A 16,976-nucleotide genomic window follows, 5' to 3' on the forward strand; every position below is an offset into this window, starting at 1 on the left:
TATTCTTTCCTTTTATAAGCAGTACAAAAAAATAAGATTAAGCTGTTCTAAGAATTTTCTTTTCTATTTTTAAATTCGCAATGCCGAAGAGAATAGAGAACACTGATAAATGTGCATGGGTAATAGCAGAGGAGACAATTTTCCTGGTGAGAATAAAAAGAAAAAGGAAAAACTACAATATGATTACTTCCAGTAATCACTAACACTTTTTTTTTTTTACTAAGCATCTATTGTATATTCAACATGTGATAGGCATTTAGCGGGATACTAATAATGATAATGATGACTGCCATTTATTACTTACCATGTGCCCAGCACTGTGCCAAGGACTTTGCTATTCTATGAATCCAATTCAATCTCTCAGCTACTCTGCAAAGTTGTTGTCATTATACATTGGAGAGGAGGAACTAAGTTTGAGTACTGAGAATAGAATTAGTAATAATTGTAATGATAATAATAAACATTTATTGAGTACTTGGCATGTACCAGTTATTACTTTTAAGCACGGTTACATAATTATATCATTTAATCTAGTAATGCTCCAGTGAGTTTCCCTTCCAAGGGACATTTGGCAATATCTGGAGACAGTTTTGGTTATATAGTTAGAGGTTGCTACTGGCATCTAGTGGGAGGAAAGTAGGGGATGCTGCTAAGCATCTTCCAATACACAAAACAGCAGCCCCCCCCCCCCCAAAATATCTAGCCTCCAACATCAATGGTAATGACGCTGAGAAATCATGATTAAAGGGTTTCTTCATTGAAAGATGAAGCTTTGCAAGCATGACAAAGGCCAGTGTTTAAAGAGGATACTCCACATGACAGGTAGATGGCTTTCGGAGGAGAGAGCTTGCAGTAAGGGAGCCCAAATACAAGTTAGTGCCAGTAATGCAAGTGACAGGGCCTTGAATTCGGTAGAGTGCCAATGAAGAGAAAGCAGTGGGTACGAAGATATGCACACGTATGTGTATACATGGGTAAAGTGCACACGTGCACACACACACACATATACCCACCAGTGGAACCTGTGACCTGTGTGCCGTGCAAAGTGAAGGAAGTAGGGAAGAATGGTCAATTCCAAGGTGGTAGTCTTCAAGATAGAGTGAGAAAATTGAGGTGCCATTGGAAGACAGAAGGAGGAACCAGTTTTTCAGGAAAGGTGAGATTAAATGCAGGGCAGATTGATTTTGATGTATGTGGGGTGGGGGTGGGGGGCAGAAAGGTAAAAGAGAAGATGGCTGCAATATGAGGTAAGAAAGCCTGGCCTAGTTCATGACTACCCACCCTCATTTTCAACCGACTAATGAGTTGTATGACCATGGAGAAATCGAATGAGTTGTATAGTTTTTGCCCTTTATATTCTAACCTTATGTCCTATGTAGCCTACTCACATGACAAGGTTATGAGGATCAAATAGGAAAAGAGACACATTCATTTTCATAGTACAAAATATAACCTAAGTGGGAGGGTCTATTGCCATGGGACAGGGAATGGAGATGTGGATTCCTTATCATAGTAAGGCTCATTAAAATCTGAAACATGTGAGTTCTCTAAAGTGGAAAGTTTAGAGGCAAAGAGATGGAGCCAAGAAACCTACTGTCAAAGGCAGAGACTGATGAAGGAGAAGAACCAAACATCAATTCTCTTCTCTTTGTGATGTCATGGAAAAATGGAGATGGTTGAAAACACCTGTCAGTCGAAGATTCAGAGCCACACAATAAATGTAACCTATGCCTGCCTTATTTCAAACAGGATTTTTTTTGGGGGGGAGGGAATCACTAATTCCCTTCAAGTCTAAAGATGTGCACCTCCATTCTTATGAGGATGTCTCTCTCCTCTCTCTTCAACAGATTGACTTTGTGGCTCATGACGACATTCCGTATTCTTCTGCTGGTTCTGATGATGTTTATAAGCATATAAAGGAAGCAGGTGAGGGATTTTCCTGAGGACTGCTGCATAGAGGTACAGGTTATTGGGATTTCGGGTGTCTGCCCAGGAGCTTCTACACACCTCTGTTGACGTGTGCTACAGCTTCATCATGAAACACATAACACGCTATTTAGGTATTTATATAGGAATTACTCTGAGCACTAAAGTACTCAACCTTAGGACTGAAGTACAAATGGAATGAACAAAACTGTCCCTTTTTCATTCTAGGCCCATTTCAGGGCTCACAGTAAAATACCCAGGCCAATTTCTGCTCATCTTCTGGTTCTTAATAACTCAAGGGACAATTCTGGAATTAAGAAAGTCCTTTTTGTACTTGCTCTCTTTTTTTGATCAGTTGTGGGGCTTGAACGAGGGCCTGGGCACTCAAGGCTAGCGCTCTACCACTTGAGCCATAGCATCACTTCCAGGGTTTTTGTTTTGTTTTGGTATTTTTTGTTGGTCATGGGCCTGGGCCCTGTCCCTTAGCTCTTCAGCTTAAGGCTAGGGCTCTACCACTTGAGCCACAGCACCACTTCTGGTTTTTTCTGCTTATGTGGTTCTGAGGAATCAAACCCAGGGCTTCATGCATGCAAGGCAAGCACTCTATCACTGAGCCACCTTCCCAGCCCCACTTCCAGTTTTTTTGAGTGGCTTCTATTACAGGTAAGAGTCGTCTCCTGGGGACTTTTCTGCCTGGACTGGCTTCAAACTGTGATCCTCAGATCTCAGCTTCTGAGTAGCTAGGATTACAGGCGTGAGCCACCAGTGCCCAGCCTGTACTTGCTCTTAGTAATCCTTCTTTTTCCAATGTGCCTTCTAAAAGAGCTTGTTTTAGAAATCAAAGGCTGAACAATTTCCTGTGTCCTTGGCCACATCTACCTCTCTTTGAAATAACAGAGGTCTTGGCGTCATTGGGCACAGGATCTCAGAGCAGGTGTGATGCCTACAAATGAAAGACCTTGGGCAATCGTTCAGGAAATCATTCTGATACATAGAATGTACTTATTCTCTCTGATGGGTTTTGGTTGGGTCACACCTTTTTGGAACCAACTGGGAAAGTTTCACACCACCCTCAGAAATGGTAGTCAGGTCTATACTATATGAGTCTAGGCTCCTTCAGGAGTTAGGGAATTGGTGAAGAACCAGAAGCCTGACATTTGCCAGTGCCAATCTTGCTTTTAGGAGTTCCAGGAGGGCTGGGAATGTGGCTTAGTGGTAGACTGTTTGCCTAGTATGCATGAAGCTTTGGGTTTGATTCCTTAAGTACTGCATAAACAGAAAAAGCCAGAAGTGGGGCTGTGGCTCAAGTGGTAGAACGCTTGCCTTGAGCACAGAGAGGCTCAGGGAAAGTACCCAGGTCCTGAGTTTAAGCCCCAGGATTGGCCAAAAAAAAAAAAAATCGAGGAAAGGAAAGTTTATGCACTTCATTCAGACTTGGGAGGCTGCTGAGGAACTGGGAAGTGTGGTGCAGGAGAGAGAAGGAAGAAATGACTGGTAAATGAGTTACATTGAGATGTTAAGATGGGTTATGGGGCAATTCTTACTTTTTGAAGTATTTGTTAGATCCAAGATGTGAGCTAGCTGCTCTTCCTTAAGATGACATAAGGACCTGGTTTTAGCCACTGCTTTTCAAACTCCAGAGGGTCTTCTAAAGATTAAGATTTGAATTCAGCAGATCTGGTGAAGCCTGAGATTCCTTTTCTTTTTTAATTTTTCTTCTTTTTTTCTGCTCCAATGCTGGGAATAGAACCCAGAGCTGTGTGCTTGCTAGGCAAGCACTCTACCATTGAGTTACAGTCTCAGCCCTGAGATTCTCATTTCTAATGAGTTCCCAGGTTGTTAGAGGCTGCAAATCCATAGGCCTTATTTAAACCAGCAGGAATCTAGACCGGGATTGGAGTCCCACTGAGTTATCCTAGGGTTAACTGAATCACTATTTCCTGGGGTGATAGTTCTTCTGCTACCTTGTAATATAGGAACAAGCACTTAGTGATGGTTTTCTTGCCAGGAAAGTGGTGTCTATTGAGGTAAGAATCAGTTGTTTTTACTGGTCTTAGGAAATAAAATGTCTAGTTCCAGTTGTCTAGACATAGGAACAAGACCAAGATTTTCTAATTCTAGCAATCCAGTGTCCCTATTGTTTGCATAACAAAATGGCTCCTAAAGTGAGTGACTTGAGAAAGTTACTTTCTTTTGCTCAAGATTTGTGGGCCAACATCTTGTTCTCTTTTTTCTTTTTCTTTTTCTGTTTTTTAGGGGGGGGGGTCTGGTCCTGGGGCTTGAACTTAGGGCCTGGACTTGTCTCTGAGATTCTTTTTGCTCAAGGCTAAACATTCTACCATTTGAGCCAGAACTATACTTCCAGCTGTTTTTTTGGGGGGGGTGGTGGTGGAGGGTAGTTTATTGTAGATAAGGGTTTAACAGAATTTCCTGCTCAGGCTAGTTTTGAACTTGGATCCTCATATCTCAGCTTTCTGAGTGGCTAGGATTATAGGCATGAGTCTCCAACACCTGCTAGGACCAACATCTTAACAGGAGATTGGTTGGGTGTTTCCTGGTTGGGCTTTTCAATAATTCTAATCATGCTGGCAGGGGCAGTCACCATCTAAGGGCTTGATTAGACTGGGGAGCCCAGGTTAGGTGAGTGGCTGGCCTTGGATGATGACTGTCACCAAGGAGGTTAGTTGTCACTGGAGCATGTGCCTGTGGCCTCTCTATGTTGTTTAGTGGCCTCACTGCATGGTGGCTGAGGTATATTATATAGAGAGCATACAACATTGACAGGTGTCTCAATGCTTCTTCCAACCTAATCTTAGAAGTCATACAATGTCATATATATGACACTCTCTTTAGTGCAAGTAACTCAATGATGCCAGCCCAAACTCAAGGGAAAGGAATTGCAGCCTTCTTTAATTCACTACAATTCCCTTTCCAAATTGAATGATCAGATGGTATTTGACTTATGCTGAGAACACAGGCCTAGGTCTGTGGGTGTGTGACTTTTCAGCAGCCCAGAGAGCCTAAATTCTGATTCATTCCTTGGCTGTGCTAATTCATCATTAGAAAAGAGAGTTGAAGTCAAGGTTTGGCAAAGAAAGAGTCCTTATGGGAGAAAAAAATGCTCAAAAATGGCCCATCTATGTTTGGCTTTTGTCTTCTTATCATGATTTTGAAAGTCAAAATCACTTTAAACAAAGCCAGGGATATTAGGGTGTGAATTCAGTTTTCTACTGCTTGGCTTGTCAGAACGGCATGTCAAAATCTGCTCACAAAGCTGGATGAAGCCAGGGACCTGGTGGTTCACGCCTGTCATCCTAGCTACTCAGGAGGCTGAGATCTCAGAATCGTGATTTGAAGCCAGCTAGGGCAGAAAAGTCCCCGTGAGACTCTTATCTTCAATTAACCACTCAAAAACTGGAAGTGACGCTGTGGTTCAAGTAGTAGAGCGCTAGCCTTGAGCACAAAGAGGCTCAAGGATAGCTCCCAGACCCTGACTTCAAGCCCCACAATTGACAAAAAAAAAAAAAAGCTGGATGAAAAAGATGGAGCTGAGGTTCAATAGACTGTAAGGTCCACATTACTCATCATCATGCTAATATTGCCTACTACTGTTGAATGTTTCTTTATTAACATGTGCTTCACTGCTTCTTAAAATAGTTCCATAACCAAACGCTGCAATTCTGAAAAGCATGATAAAAAAGGTTCTCTGATCAGGCTCATTACTGAATATTTTTAGCAGAGCAATAATTAGGATTTGGAGGAAGCCGGGTACCTCATTATGTAAGCAGAGGGCTTGGCTTCTTTCAACCAGCCAAAGCAAATCTTCTCAACTCCAAATCTCCTGCAGCGTCTGGTTTCAAAAGAAAGATAAGCTCTTGTTACCAAGTGCCCCCAATGACTTCCTCAGAAGCTGAGAGCCAGTGGCTCCTGCCTATAATCCTAGAAATTCAGGAAGCTGAGATCTGAGGATCATAGTTCAATGGCAGCCAGGGCAGAAAAAAAACTATGAGACTCTTACCTCCAATTGACCAGAAAATGTCAGGAAAGAGAGGTGTGGCTCAAGTAGTAGAATTCTGTCCTTGAGCAGAAAAAGCCTTGGGAGATCAAGCCCCAGTATGGGAGGAAGAAGTACAGAGAAGAGATCACGTGAGCTGCTCCAAAGCCAAGTTAAAGATTGGCACTAAACCCAATAAAGGGCATTGAGTAGGCATCTGGCTTGCATCTTTGAAGATTCTGTGGATCTTCCTATGTAGCTTGACATGGACAACAATGGTTCACTGGCTTAAGGTCATAAATCAGTGGCAGAACACTCCTCTAGAATGGGTAAAGTGTAAAGCCCTGGGTTTGATCCTCAGTAACACACACACACACACACACGCACACACACACGCGCACGCGCACACACACACACACACACCTTTTTCATTGTTTTAATTATTTTAATTCTATTGTCAAAGTGATATACAGAAGGGTATATAACTAGTGAGTACATTTCTTGTCGAACTTGTTACCCCCTCCCTCATTTTTCTCCCACTTTCCCTCCCCCCCAATCCCACCCCCCCTACACACATTTTGAACAAGATTGATGAAGGAAGATAGAGAAAAGTGGATGAATTAGGGAAACATTTTAGCAGTGGGTTGGTGATTGGAAATCAATTGGAGATGGAGAGTTAAGGGAGAAGGAAATGGCCCAGATGAGTTAGGTCATTTTGTCTAGGTACGTTATGTATTCATTGAGGAGGCTAAGGTCAAGTAGTTTTCCTTGAGGTTTAAGAGACTTGCCCATCTGTAAACTGAGAACCCAGTGCCCTTGCCCCCAGGTTGTATCATACTGTCCAAGGCTTAATGTTTCTTGCTTGCTTGCTTTCTTGCTTCTTGAACTCTGGGCCTGGGCACTGTCCCTCAGCTCTTCAGCTCAAGGCGAGCGCTCTACCACTTGAGCCACAGCACCACTTCTGATTTTCTGGTAGTTTATTGAATTTAAGAGTCTCACAGACTTTCCTGCCTGGGCTGGCTTTGAACCACGATCCTCAGATCTCAGCCTGCTAAGTAGCTAGGATTATAGGTGTGAGCCAGCAGCACTCAGCTGGTTTGATATTTCTATTTAAGTGGTTCTAATGATGTGAGTCGCAGATTCTCAGTTGTCAAAACATGAGTTTAACTGACAGCAGAATTTTGAGAGTGAGTCCAATTCTTATCTTTATTGGTTGGTACATCCAAACATATCTCTTTTTTTGCCGGTCCTAAGCCTTGAACTCAGGGGCTGGGTTTGTCCCTGAGCCTCTCTATTCTCAAGGCTAGAGTTCTACCATGTGACCTACAGTGCCACTTTCAGCGTTTTCTGTTTATGTGGTACTGAAGAATTGAATGCACGGCTTCGTGCATGCTAGGCAAGCACTCTACCACTAAGCCACATTCCCAGCGCCCCAAACATATCTTTGAAGACTTTAAGAAAATCGAATGAAAACTTGGCATCTTTCTTTCCTACTTGTTTATTTTCACTCTGTCCCATATATTCCAGATGAAAGGACCTTCAAGCAATGAAGCTGCCATGCAGAGAAAATGCTTGTTAGGGAAATAAATTCATCCAGCATCCCCACAGGCATGTCTTTAGATGAGAGATTAAAAAATACTATACTTATTCTTCTTTTCCTTTGGGAGAATGTGCCACAGACTTCCTTGGGAGTTGCTGCCAGCTGACTAATTCATTGACTCACTTGTTACGCTCCATTCACTTACTCATTTGAATTGCATTTTTTGGAGCATCTTCTGTGTACTAGACACAGGAGCACCAAGCTGGATGGAGCAATGCAAAAAACAACCAAGGCATAATCTGGGCATTTGAAATATTCATTTCTACATGGAGACAGATACTAAAAATACTTTCATGGACAGGCGATGATGGCTCATGCCTATAAACCTAGCTACTCAGGAGGCAGAGATCATGGTTCAAAGTCAGCCCAGGCAGGAAAGTCCATGAGACTCTTATCTCCAATAAACTACTCAGAAAAAAACCAGAAGTGGCACTGTGGCTCAAGTGATAGAGCAATACCCTTGAGCACAAAGAGGCTCAGGGATACTGCTCAGGCCCTAAGTTTGCCAAAAACTGGCAAAAAAATACTTTCCTGGCAGGATGCATGGCTCAAATGATAGAGCACCAAAATACCCCCCCCCCCAAAAAAAATACTTTCAATATCAAGAAGATATGTTTATATCTAGATGTTGTGGATTCTTCCCAGGGCTGTTGGGAATAACTTCCTAAAGACATTACCCTGAAGCTGGGCCTTGGGAATGAGGAGGAAATGTGTAGATACTATGGGCAGGGAAGGGGTATCCAGGGCAGAAAGGAAGAGCTCAGCATGAGCAAATGCCAAGAGCCAGTCAAGAGCAAGTCAAGGTCCAGATGATGAGAACATGGTATAATTGTGGGAAAGTGTATAGAACAGAGACTGTAAGAATCAGCAGCGGGGCTGGGATTGTGGCTCAGTGGTAGAGTGCTTGTCTTGCATGCATGAGGCCCTGGGTTCCATTCCTCAGCACCACATAAGCAGAAAATGCTGGAAGTGGCTTGTAGCTCAAGTGGTAGAGCCCTAGCCTTGAGCTGAAGAGCTGAGGGACAGTGCCTAGGCCCAGAGTTCAAGCCCCATGACCCACCAAATAAAAAGACTCATTACCTGATTTATGTAACTGTAACCCTTCTGCACACCACCTATGTAATAACAATAAAACTTAAAAAAAAAAAAAAAGAATCAGCAGGGACCTGATGTGAAGGTCTCCTGTACGAAGAGCCTCAACTTTGTCCTGGCCATTGAAAGAGTCAGTTGAAGTGATCTTAGCTTTATCTCTTCTTTCTTCCTCCAATAGGAATGTTTGTTCCAACACAGAGAACAGAGGGTATCTCAACATCAGACATCATCACTAGAATTGTCCGTGACTATGATGTTTATGCCAGACGCAACCTCCAGAGAGGGTACACAGCCAAGGAACTGAATGTCAGCTTCATAAATGTAAGTATGTCACACCATACCCTCTGGCAGCCAGCATACCATCAATACTCTACTGCTGCAATTAATTGAGCATTTACTATTGCCACATGCTTTTGTTTTTAAAATTTTTTTCCATTTCCTGGAGTTCATTTCAATGAATATTATTTTATATGATCGGAGTGTTTTTAAAAAAAATTTTTGTTGCTATAGGGGCTTGAACTCAAGGCTTTATGATTACCCTAGGTTTTTTCAGCTCATAGTTGGTGCTCTACCATTTGAGCCATGTCTCCATTGTCAGCTTTTTTGCTTATTAATTGAGGATAAGAGTCTGTTAGGCCGGGTGCCAGTGGCTCACGCCTGTAATCATAGCTACTCAGGAGGCTGAGATTTGAGGATCGAGGTTCAAAGCCAGCCTGGGCAGGAAAGTCTGTGAGACTCTTATCTCCAATAAACCACTAGAAAATTGGAAGTGGCGCTGTGGCTCAAGTGATAGAGCGCTCGCCTTGAGCTGAAGAGCACAGGGACAGCGCCCAAGCCCGGAGTTCAAGCCCCACGACCGACAAAAAAAAAAAAAAAAAAAAAAAAAGAGTCTGTTAGATTTGTCTGCTTGTGCTGGTGCTGAACTGACATTCTCAGATTTCTGCCTCCTGAGTAGCTAGGATTGTACTCATGAACCACTAGCACCCAGTACCACACAGTGTGCCTAACACTTTGTATTTATTGTCCCATTTGATCCACATATTAACCCATTTCACAGATGAAGAAAACAATTCCAAAAAGGGTAGCATAAATTAACCAAGAGCACAAGTATCAACTTTCACATTGTCTAAAGGAGCTTCCTTATTTTCCTCTTCAGTTTTCAGACATGAACAAAGGGTTTCTGGGAAATCTGCTGTTTATGAACGGCAGGAGTTATATTCTACTCCAAGAGAAAGGAGGAGGGTAGAAGAAATGAAATACTAAGCCCAGATAAAACACACTTTCTTGTTTTAACATTTAACATTTTTCATTTTATTAGGGCCTTACAGATGCTCATTAAAAATCTTAACTGCCTTTTTTTGTGTCCAGAGAAATTACAGCTGCTTAAATAAAGCCTGAAGTTTTTGGCTTCCTTTTGTATTTCTACTTTATTGTTCTCCCAGAGCTGCTGTTAGTTTAATAATAGAGCACTGTTAAAACAGTCTTTAAAACAAGCAAAACAAGCTGTTACAATGCTAAGAGGGTAACTGGGAGGCAGGAGGCGATGATGGTGAATTCCAGACAAGAAGCCTCCAAGGAGTAATATCTATGATTAAACCCAAAGCTCTTGGTGGCTCAGGCCTGTTATCCTAGCTACTCAGGAGGCTGAGAGCTGAGAATTGCAGTTTGAAGCCAAGCTGGGCAGGAAAGTCTGTGAGACTCTTATCTCCAGTGGCAGAAGTGGTGCTGTAGCTCAAAGTGGTAAAGTGCTATCCTTGAGCAAAAGAGCTCAGGCCCTACAACCAACAAAAACAAACTAACTTAACTAACAGAGCTCTCCCTCCACACAGAATTCCAACCTCTACCCAAATACTGGGGTGGGTAGAATTTGTCTATAACACTAGATACTTATAATTAGGTGCAGCCATAATTATCCAGCATTCCATACCTCTAAAATAGGAGGGGGTCATTAACTGTAAATTAGCGATTAATAATTGTCCTCCTGAACAAGCCATGTTGGGAGTCCAGCCCTCTGGCTTTGTACTAGCCGGGCAACAAAATGGAAAATGTTGGGTTCAAGTGGCACCTGAACAAGTGGCTGAAAAGAATTCAGTCAAAGTGATGATTTGCTATCTTACAGAGAATAAAGCCTTGGTTATTTCAATAAATTAAACTGTCTGTTCTTTTAAATTGAATCCAGTCAACCATCCAAGCACAGCAAGCCATTTCCAAAAGTTATTGCTAGCTCTCCTTAAATAGTCTTTAGATAAGCCACTTAGCCCAGGGAACCATGCAGGCAGTGGGCATGCGCTCGCTGCCTTTCTATCACAACAAACCTGACCACAGCTCAGAGAGGAAATTGAATGTGTCAGATGGGCATGCAGATGAATCACAAAGCCTTACAAGTGGCCGGGATTTGATGGCGGTCAGACATCCAGTTCAAGTCCCTTGACTTAGAGATGAAGAGAACTGAGCCAAAAGAGCCAAAAACCTGGCCAAAGTCTCTCAAGTATGAGAGAGGTAGAGGTGGCAGCAACAATCTCATGACTCCCAGCCCAGTGCTCACTCTAGTATTGTATGCTGCCTGGAGCTGCTGTGCATAATGGCCATTTGCAATACAGTGAAAACTACGGAAAAGAAGGTTATAAACACAACATCGAACACTTATCTAGTTTATCATGTGCCCATCTAAGTGTTTTACATGGCTTTTCCTCATGATCAGCCTTCAAGGGAGAGCGTTGATAACTATATCTAACACACAGGTGAAGAAACTGAGGCCCAGAGAGGTTGAACAACTAACTCAGCTAAGGCCACACAGTAAATCAGGGAAGGTAGAGTGACTTCCATAGTACATATTTGGTTGTTTTTTTTAGCGGGGGGGTCCGGTCGTGGGGCCTGAACTCTGGGCCTGGGCGCTGTCCCCCTCAGCTCTTCAGCTCAAGGCTAGCGCTCTACCACTTGAGCCACAGCGCCACTTCTGGCTTTTTTTCTTTTTGCTTATGTGGTGCTGAGGAATGGAACCCAGGGCCTCAGGCATGCAAGGCAAGCACTCTACCACTGAGCCACCTTCCCAGCCCAATAGTATATATTTGTGTACAGAGAGCGTAGTTGCAAACCCAGAGTAAATAACCCACTTGAGGCTGCAGTAAGGTTTGGAAGGTGCATATAGGAAAACTATGGTCTAGTTTTACAATATTCAAAATGTTTCAGAGAATTCTGAAATGCAAAGTGAACTGGATTCCCATAGAGTAAAAAAAAATAGTATGTCTTATTATTTTTTAGGAGAAAACATAGAGGAAGTGTGTTCTGATGTGTGTGTGTGTGTGTGTGTGTGTGTGTGTGTGTGTGTGTGTGTGCGCATGTCTGTATTGCAGCTACTTCCTTCTACATATCAAAATAAATTAATGACAAGTGACTTTCTTTACAAGAGCTGTGGCTTTCATTATTCCACAATACTGTGAATTTCCGGAAATTAAGTAATCACTTAATCACAATCAAAAAAAAAAAAAAAAGAACCTTGGGGAAGGGAGGGAGGGAGGGGATGGTAGGGGGAAAACAATGGAGGGGGTAACAATGTTCAAGAGGAAGTGGAAGTGTACTTATTACCTCACTCATGTAACTGTAACCCTCTGTATAGTATCTTTACAATAAAAAAAAAAAACAAAAAACAAAACAAGAGCTGTGGCTTTACAGCAATCTAGTCATTGGAAAATGGCCACATCTTGACTATTTTTGGTCATGGGGCTTGAACTCAGGGCCTGGGTGGTGTTGTCTCTGAGCTCTTTGGCTCAAGGCTGGTGCTCTACCACTTTAAGACAGATCACCACTTCCAGTTTTCTGGGGGGTTAATTGGAGATAAGAGTCTCACAGACTTTCCTGCCCGGGCTGCCTTTGAACCGAGATCCTCAGATCTCAGCCTCTTGAATAGTTAGGATTACAGGTTTGAGCCACCAGTACCCGGCCTTGATTTTTTAATGTCAGTGGTTGATCTCTTGGATCAATCCATTTCTTTCTGCTGTATATTTTAACTAGGAGAAGAAGTATCGTTTCCAGAACCAGGTGGACAAGATGAAGGAAAAGGTCAAGAATGTGGAGGAAAGATCAAAGGAATTTGTTAACAGAGTGGAAGAAAAGAGTCACGATCTAATTCAAAAGTGGGAAGAGAAGTCAAGGGAATTCATTGGCAACTTCCTAGAACTGTTTGGGCCTGATGGAGCATGGGTATGTAATGATTTCAAGTGGCCTGGCAATGATGTGTGTTTTCAGTTCATCCTCAGTTTATGGAGCCACTAGAGAAGATCCCTCACCTTAGTCCATGCCATCGCCCCTGCCTGGCATCAGCCCCAATGATTTCAAGTCCATATTACTTCCTTACTGAGCTACTGTCTTACTTCTCCCGGTGGCATCCAGTATCATCGAAAACCTGGCCTGATCTCTGTTGCTATACTTTGTCCAGAGCTGGGAAGCCATTTGGTTATCATTGAATGTCTAGAATTGCAGAGAATGGATTCATGGCTCATCCCAGGCTCTCAGTTGGAGCTGATGCAAAGCTTGGGACTAAGAGCAAAGCAGGTCAGGGAAGCATGGAGCTTGTCTTGCAAGACAAGGTCCATGGGCTCTTGGATCAATCACAGGCATTTATGTTTTGGGGAGGACTATGCAAAAGAAATGTAGTTGTCTATGACACCCTTTGTTTTTCCATTGGAGACCAGGACTTGAACTTGCTCTCTGATGCTTAACGTTCATTGGCAGGTGTTCTACCACCTGAGCCACGCCTCCAACCCCTTGGGCACCCTTTGTCATAGGAATAGTCTCTTTTTCTCTATTTCTCTTTTTTCTTCCTTTTTCTTTTTCTTTTTCTTTTTTTTTTGTTGGTCGTGAGGCTTGAACTCAGAGCCTGGCGCTGTCCCTGAGCTTTTGTCAAGCCTAGTGCCCTATCACTTTCAGTTACAGGGCCACTTCCAATTTTCTGGATTCAAACCTAGATCTTCAAATCTCAGCCTCCTGAGAAGCTAGGATTACAGGTGTGAGCCACCAGTGCCTGGCTCTTTTCTTTTTTCTTTTCTTTTCTTTTCTCCCCCCCCCCCCTTTCTTTTTCTCTTATTTTTAAATATCATCTTTAGTAGTTGTGCCAGGGGGGTCTCAATTTCACATGTCAGTTTGTGAGTATGCATCTGGATCAACATCATCCTTTTCATCATTCTCCTCCATGTCTCTCAACCCTACCCATCCCCTCAATTTATTTTGTTCCTCTTTCACTGGTAGTAAGAGGAAGACAGGAGGTAGGATTTTGCCCTGCAAAGTAGCTGTCCACCATGCATCTATTTTACCATTTTTCCATGGCATACAAGTTTCCCTGGGGACTTGTCACAAAAGTTTTAGGGGAGCTGAGGCCATCATCTAAGAGAGAGATGTAAATTGTTTTCTTGCCTAAATCCTATAGATAACTGTGAATAATCACATGGAAAGGAAAAACAAAATTCTCAACGCCACTTGGAACTCCATTGGTATTTCTACTGTACTTACCCTCCCCCCCCCCCCAAAAGAAGCAGTGTTGTCAGCCAACTGAATGGAGGTTCTATACTTTTTATTTTTTTGGGTGGTTTGGGGCTTGAATTCAGGGTTGGGTGCTGTCCCTGAGCCTCTCTGTACTTGAGGCTAGTGCTCTACCACTTGAGCCACATTTCCACTTCCAGCTTTTTCTGAGTAGTTTAGGAGTTTATTGGAGAGTCTCTCAGACTTTCCTGCCCAGGCTGGCTTTGAACCCAGATCTCAACCCTCTGAGTAGCTTGGATGACAGGTGTAAGCTACCATTGCCCAGTGAGGTCTTACATTTTTGAAGCTAATTTTCATTTTAAAACAATAAGAAACAATTCTCTTTGATTTCTCTGATTCAAAGTAGTTGAGATTTCCAAATATGATATGAGAAGTCTCTAACAAAATCCACTTCAATTTAATTACTTTATTGATGGGTTGTCACTGCAGCTTCTGTTCATTTGAGCACATTCATTATAAGATTATCTAAAAGTTAAACACTCAATTAATAATTTGAACAATGTTCCAGAAGTTGGAAGAGATGGTTTTCTTCCTTCCTTCCTTCCTTCCTTCCTTCCTTCCTTCCTTCCTTCCTTCCTTCCTTCCTTCCTTCCTTCCTTCCTTCCTCCTTTCCTCCCTCCCCCTCCCTCCCTTCCTTCTTCTTTCTTTTTTCTTTCTTCTTTCTTTATTTCTTTCTCTTTCTTTCTTTCTTTCTTTCTTTCTTTCTTTCTTTCTTTCTTTCTTTCCTTCCTTCCTTCCTTCCTTCCTTCTTCTTTCTTTTGTTTGTTGGTTGTGGGGCTTAAACTCAAGGCCTGGGCACTGTCCCTATGCTCAAAGCTAACACAGCCACAGTGCCACTTCCTGTTTTCTGGCAGTTAACTGGAGATAAGAGTCTCATGGACTTTCCTTGCCTGGGCTGGCTTTCAACCATGATCTTTAGATCTCAGCCTCCTGAGTAGCTAGGATTATAGGCATGAGCCACCGGCACCCAGCAGAGATGGTTTTCTTAAAGCCTAGCAGCTTCTACGTGATTTGAGAAGTAGATATGCTTGGCCAACAATGTCCGGTCTATGAGCCAGGCGCTGGTGGCTCACGCCTGTAATCCTAGCTACTCAGGAGGCTGAGATCTGAGTATCGTGGTTCAAAGCCAGCCCGGGCAGGAGAGACCATGAGACTCCTATCTATCTCCAACAAACCACCAGAAAACTGGAAGTGGCGCTGTAGCTCAAGTGGTAGAGCACTCGCCTTGAGCTGAAGAGCTGAGGGACAGCGCCCAGGCCCAGAGTTCAAGCCTCACGACCGACAAAAAATAAAAATAAAAATAAATGTCCGGTCTATGGGCTGAGGCTGAGATGGGTGGATCGTATGCATGCACTTCCTGAACCCCTAATAACTTCCAGAAAGATCTGGCAGGATGGAAAGGGCTAGGTACTGGGCTCCTTTCCGTCTTTCATTTTCCTCAGGCCCATTAAAACTTTTAATTCAGACAGTTTCATCTAGCGGACAAAGTAAAGGCTCTGGTCTTGAGAACATAAGGATCTGAACTTTCCAATTTGATCTAGCGTGTCTCTTAGTAGTTCCCATTTTCACAACTCAATTTCAGGCTCTATAGAAACAACATGGCTGGGTGCTAGTGGCTCACACCTGTAATCCTAGCTACTTTAGGAGGCTGAGATCTGAGGATCACGGTTCAAAGCCAGCCCGGGCAGCAAAGTCCATGAGACTCTTATCCCAAATAAACTTCAGGAAAAGACAGAAGTAGCACTGTGGGACAAATGGTAGAGTGCTAGCCTTGAGCACAAAGGGGCTCAGGGATAGCACCCAGGCCCTGAATTAAGCCCCAGGACCAGAAAAAAAAAGAAAGAAAGAAAAGAAACAACAGTGCTTTCTCCTCAAACCATACAGTATTCATTTGCTGACAGGTTTTTCAGAACCAAGTCACTGCCAAGAAGACCTTGGATTGGAATCCAAGGCCTGAATGGTTTCTCCACCAGGAGTAAGCAAAGGCCAGGGAAAGGGTGGACTATCATAGGAATGCTTTTGTCTGGTCCTGGGGCTTGATCTCAGGGCCTAGGTACTATCCCTGAGCCTCTTTGGGCTCAAGGCTAGTGCTCTACCACTTGAGCCACTGTGCCACTTCAAGCTTTTTTCCAAGTAGTTTATTGGAGACAAGAGATCCTTAGATCTCAGCCTCCTGAGTAGCTAGGATTTCAGGTGTGAGCCACCAGTGCCCAGCTAGATTTTTTTTTTTGTTGGTCATGGGGCCTGAACTGAGGGCCTAGGTACTATCCCTGAACTTTTGTACTCAAAGCTAGTGCTATACCACTTGATCATAGTGCCACTGCTCGCTTTCTGGTGGTTAACTGGGGATAAGAGTCTCAGGGACTTTCCTGCCAGGGCTGGCTTTGAACCTCAATCCTCAGATCTCAGCCTCCAAAGTAGCTAGGATTATGGGCCTGACTCACTGGTGCCAAGCTTATCATAGAATTTTTTTTTTTTTTTTTTTGCCAGTCCTGCTGGGCTTGAACTCTAGGTCTGGAGGCTGTCCCTCAGCTCTTCAGCTCAAGGCTAGCACTCTATCACTTGAGCCACAGCGCCACTTCTGGCTTTTTCTGCTTATGTGGTGCTGAGGAATCGAACCCAGGGCCTCACAAATGCAAGGCAAGCACTGTACCACTGAGCCACCTTCCCAGCCCTATCATAGAAATATTATAGCCTAGTTGTTTCAGGTTTCTAGTGAAAGCGACATAGAAGCTGGAATTGTTCTTGGGGAGTCTGGTGACAGTGTGCTCAGGTAATTTTTAAGAAATGAAACCCAGCTTAGAGACTAGAGGTTTTTCTTTTTAATAC

At 43.2% G+C, this 16,976-nt stretch overlaps 1 protein-coding gene across 2 annotated transcripts in view; it reads left to right on the forward strand.

Moving 5' to 3' along the window:
• The window catches only part of Pcyt1b (phosphate cytidylyltransferase 1B, choline), a 102,097-nt gene that overhangs the window by 69,689 nt on the left and 15,432 nt on the right, over nt 1–16,976 (forward strand). For both annotated transcript variants that reach the window (XM_070040696.1, XM_070040695.1), the window contains exons 5-7: nt 1,848–1,926; nt 8,791–8,933; nt 12,624–12,812. In XM_070040696.1, coding sequence (XP_069896797.1) covers nt 1,848–1,926; nt 8,791–8,933; nt 12,624–12,812 — 411 coding nt within the window. The remainder of the gene's footprint in view (nt 1–1,847; nt 1,927–8,790; nt 8,934–12,623; nt 12,813–16,976) is intronic.

Source organism: Dipodomys merriami, unplaced genomic scaffold (genome assembly GCF_024711535.1).
Source record: "Dipodomys merriami isolate MVZ:Mamm:240054 unplaced genomic scaffold, mDipMer1.0.p SCAF_3, whole genome shotgun sequence".
Taxonomy (NCBI): domain Eukaryota; kingdom Metazoa; phylum Chordata; class Mammalia; order Rodentia; family Heteromyidae; genus Dipodomys; species Dipodomys merriami.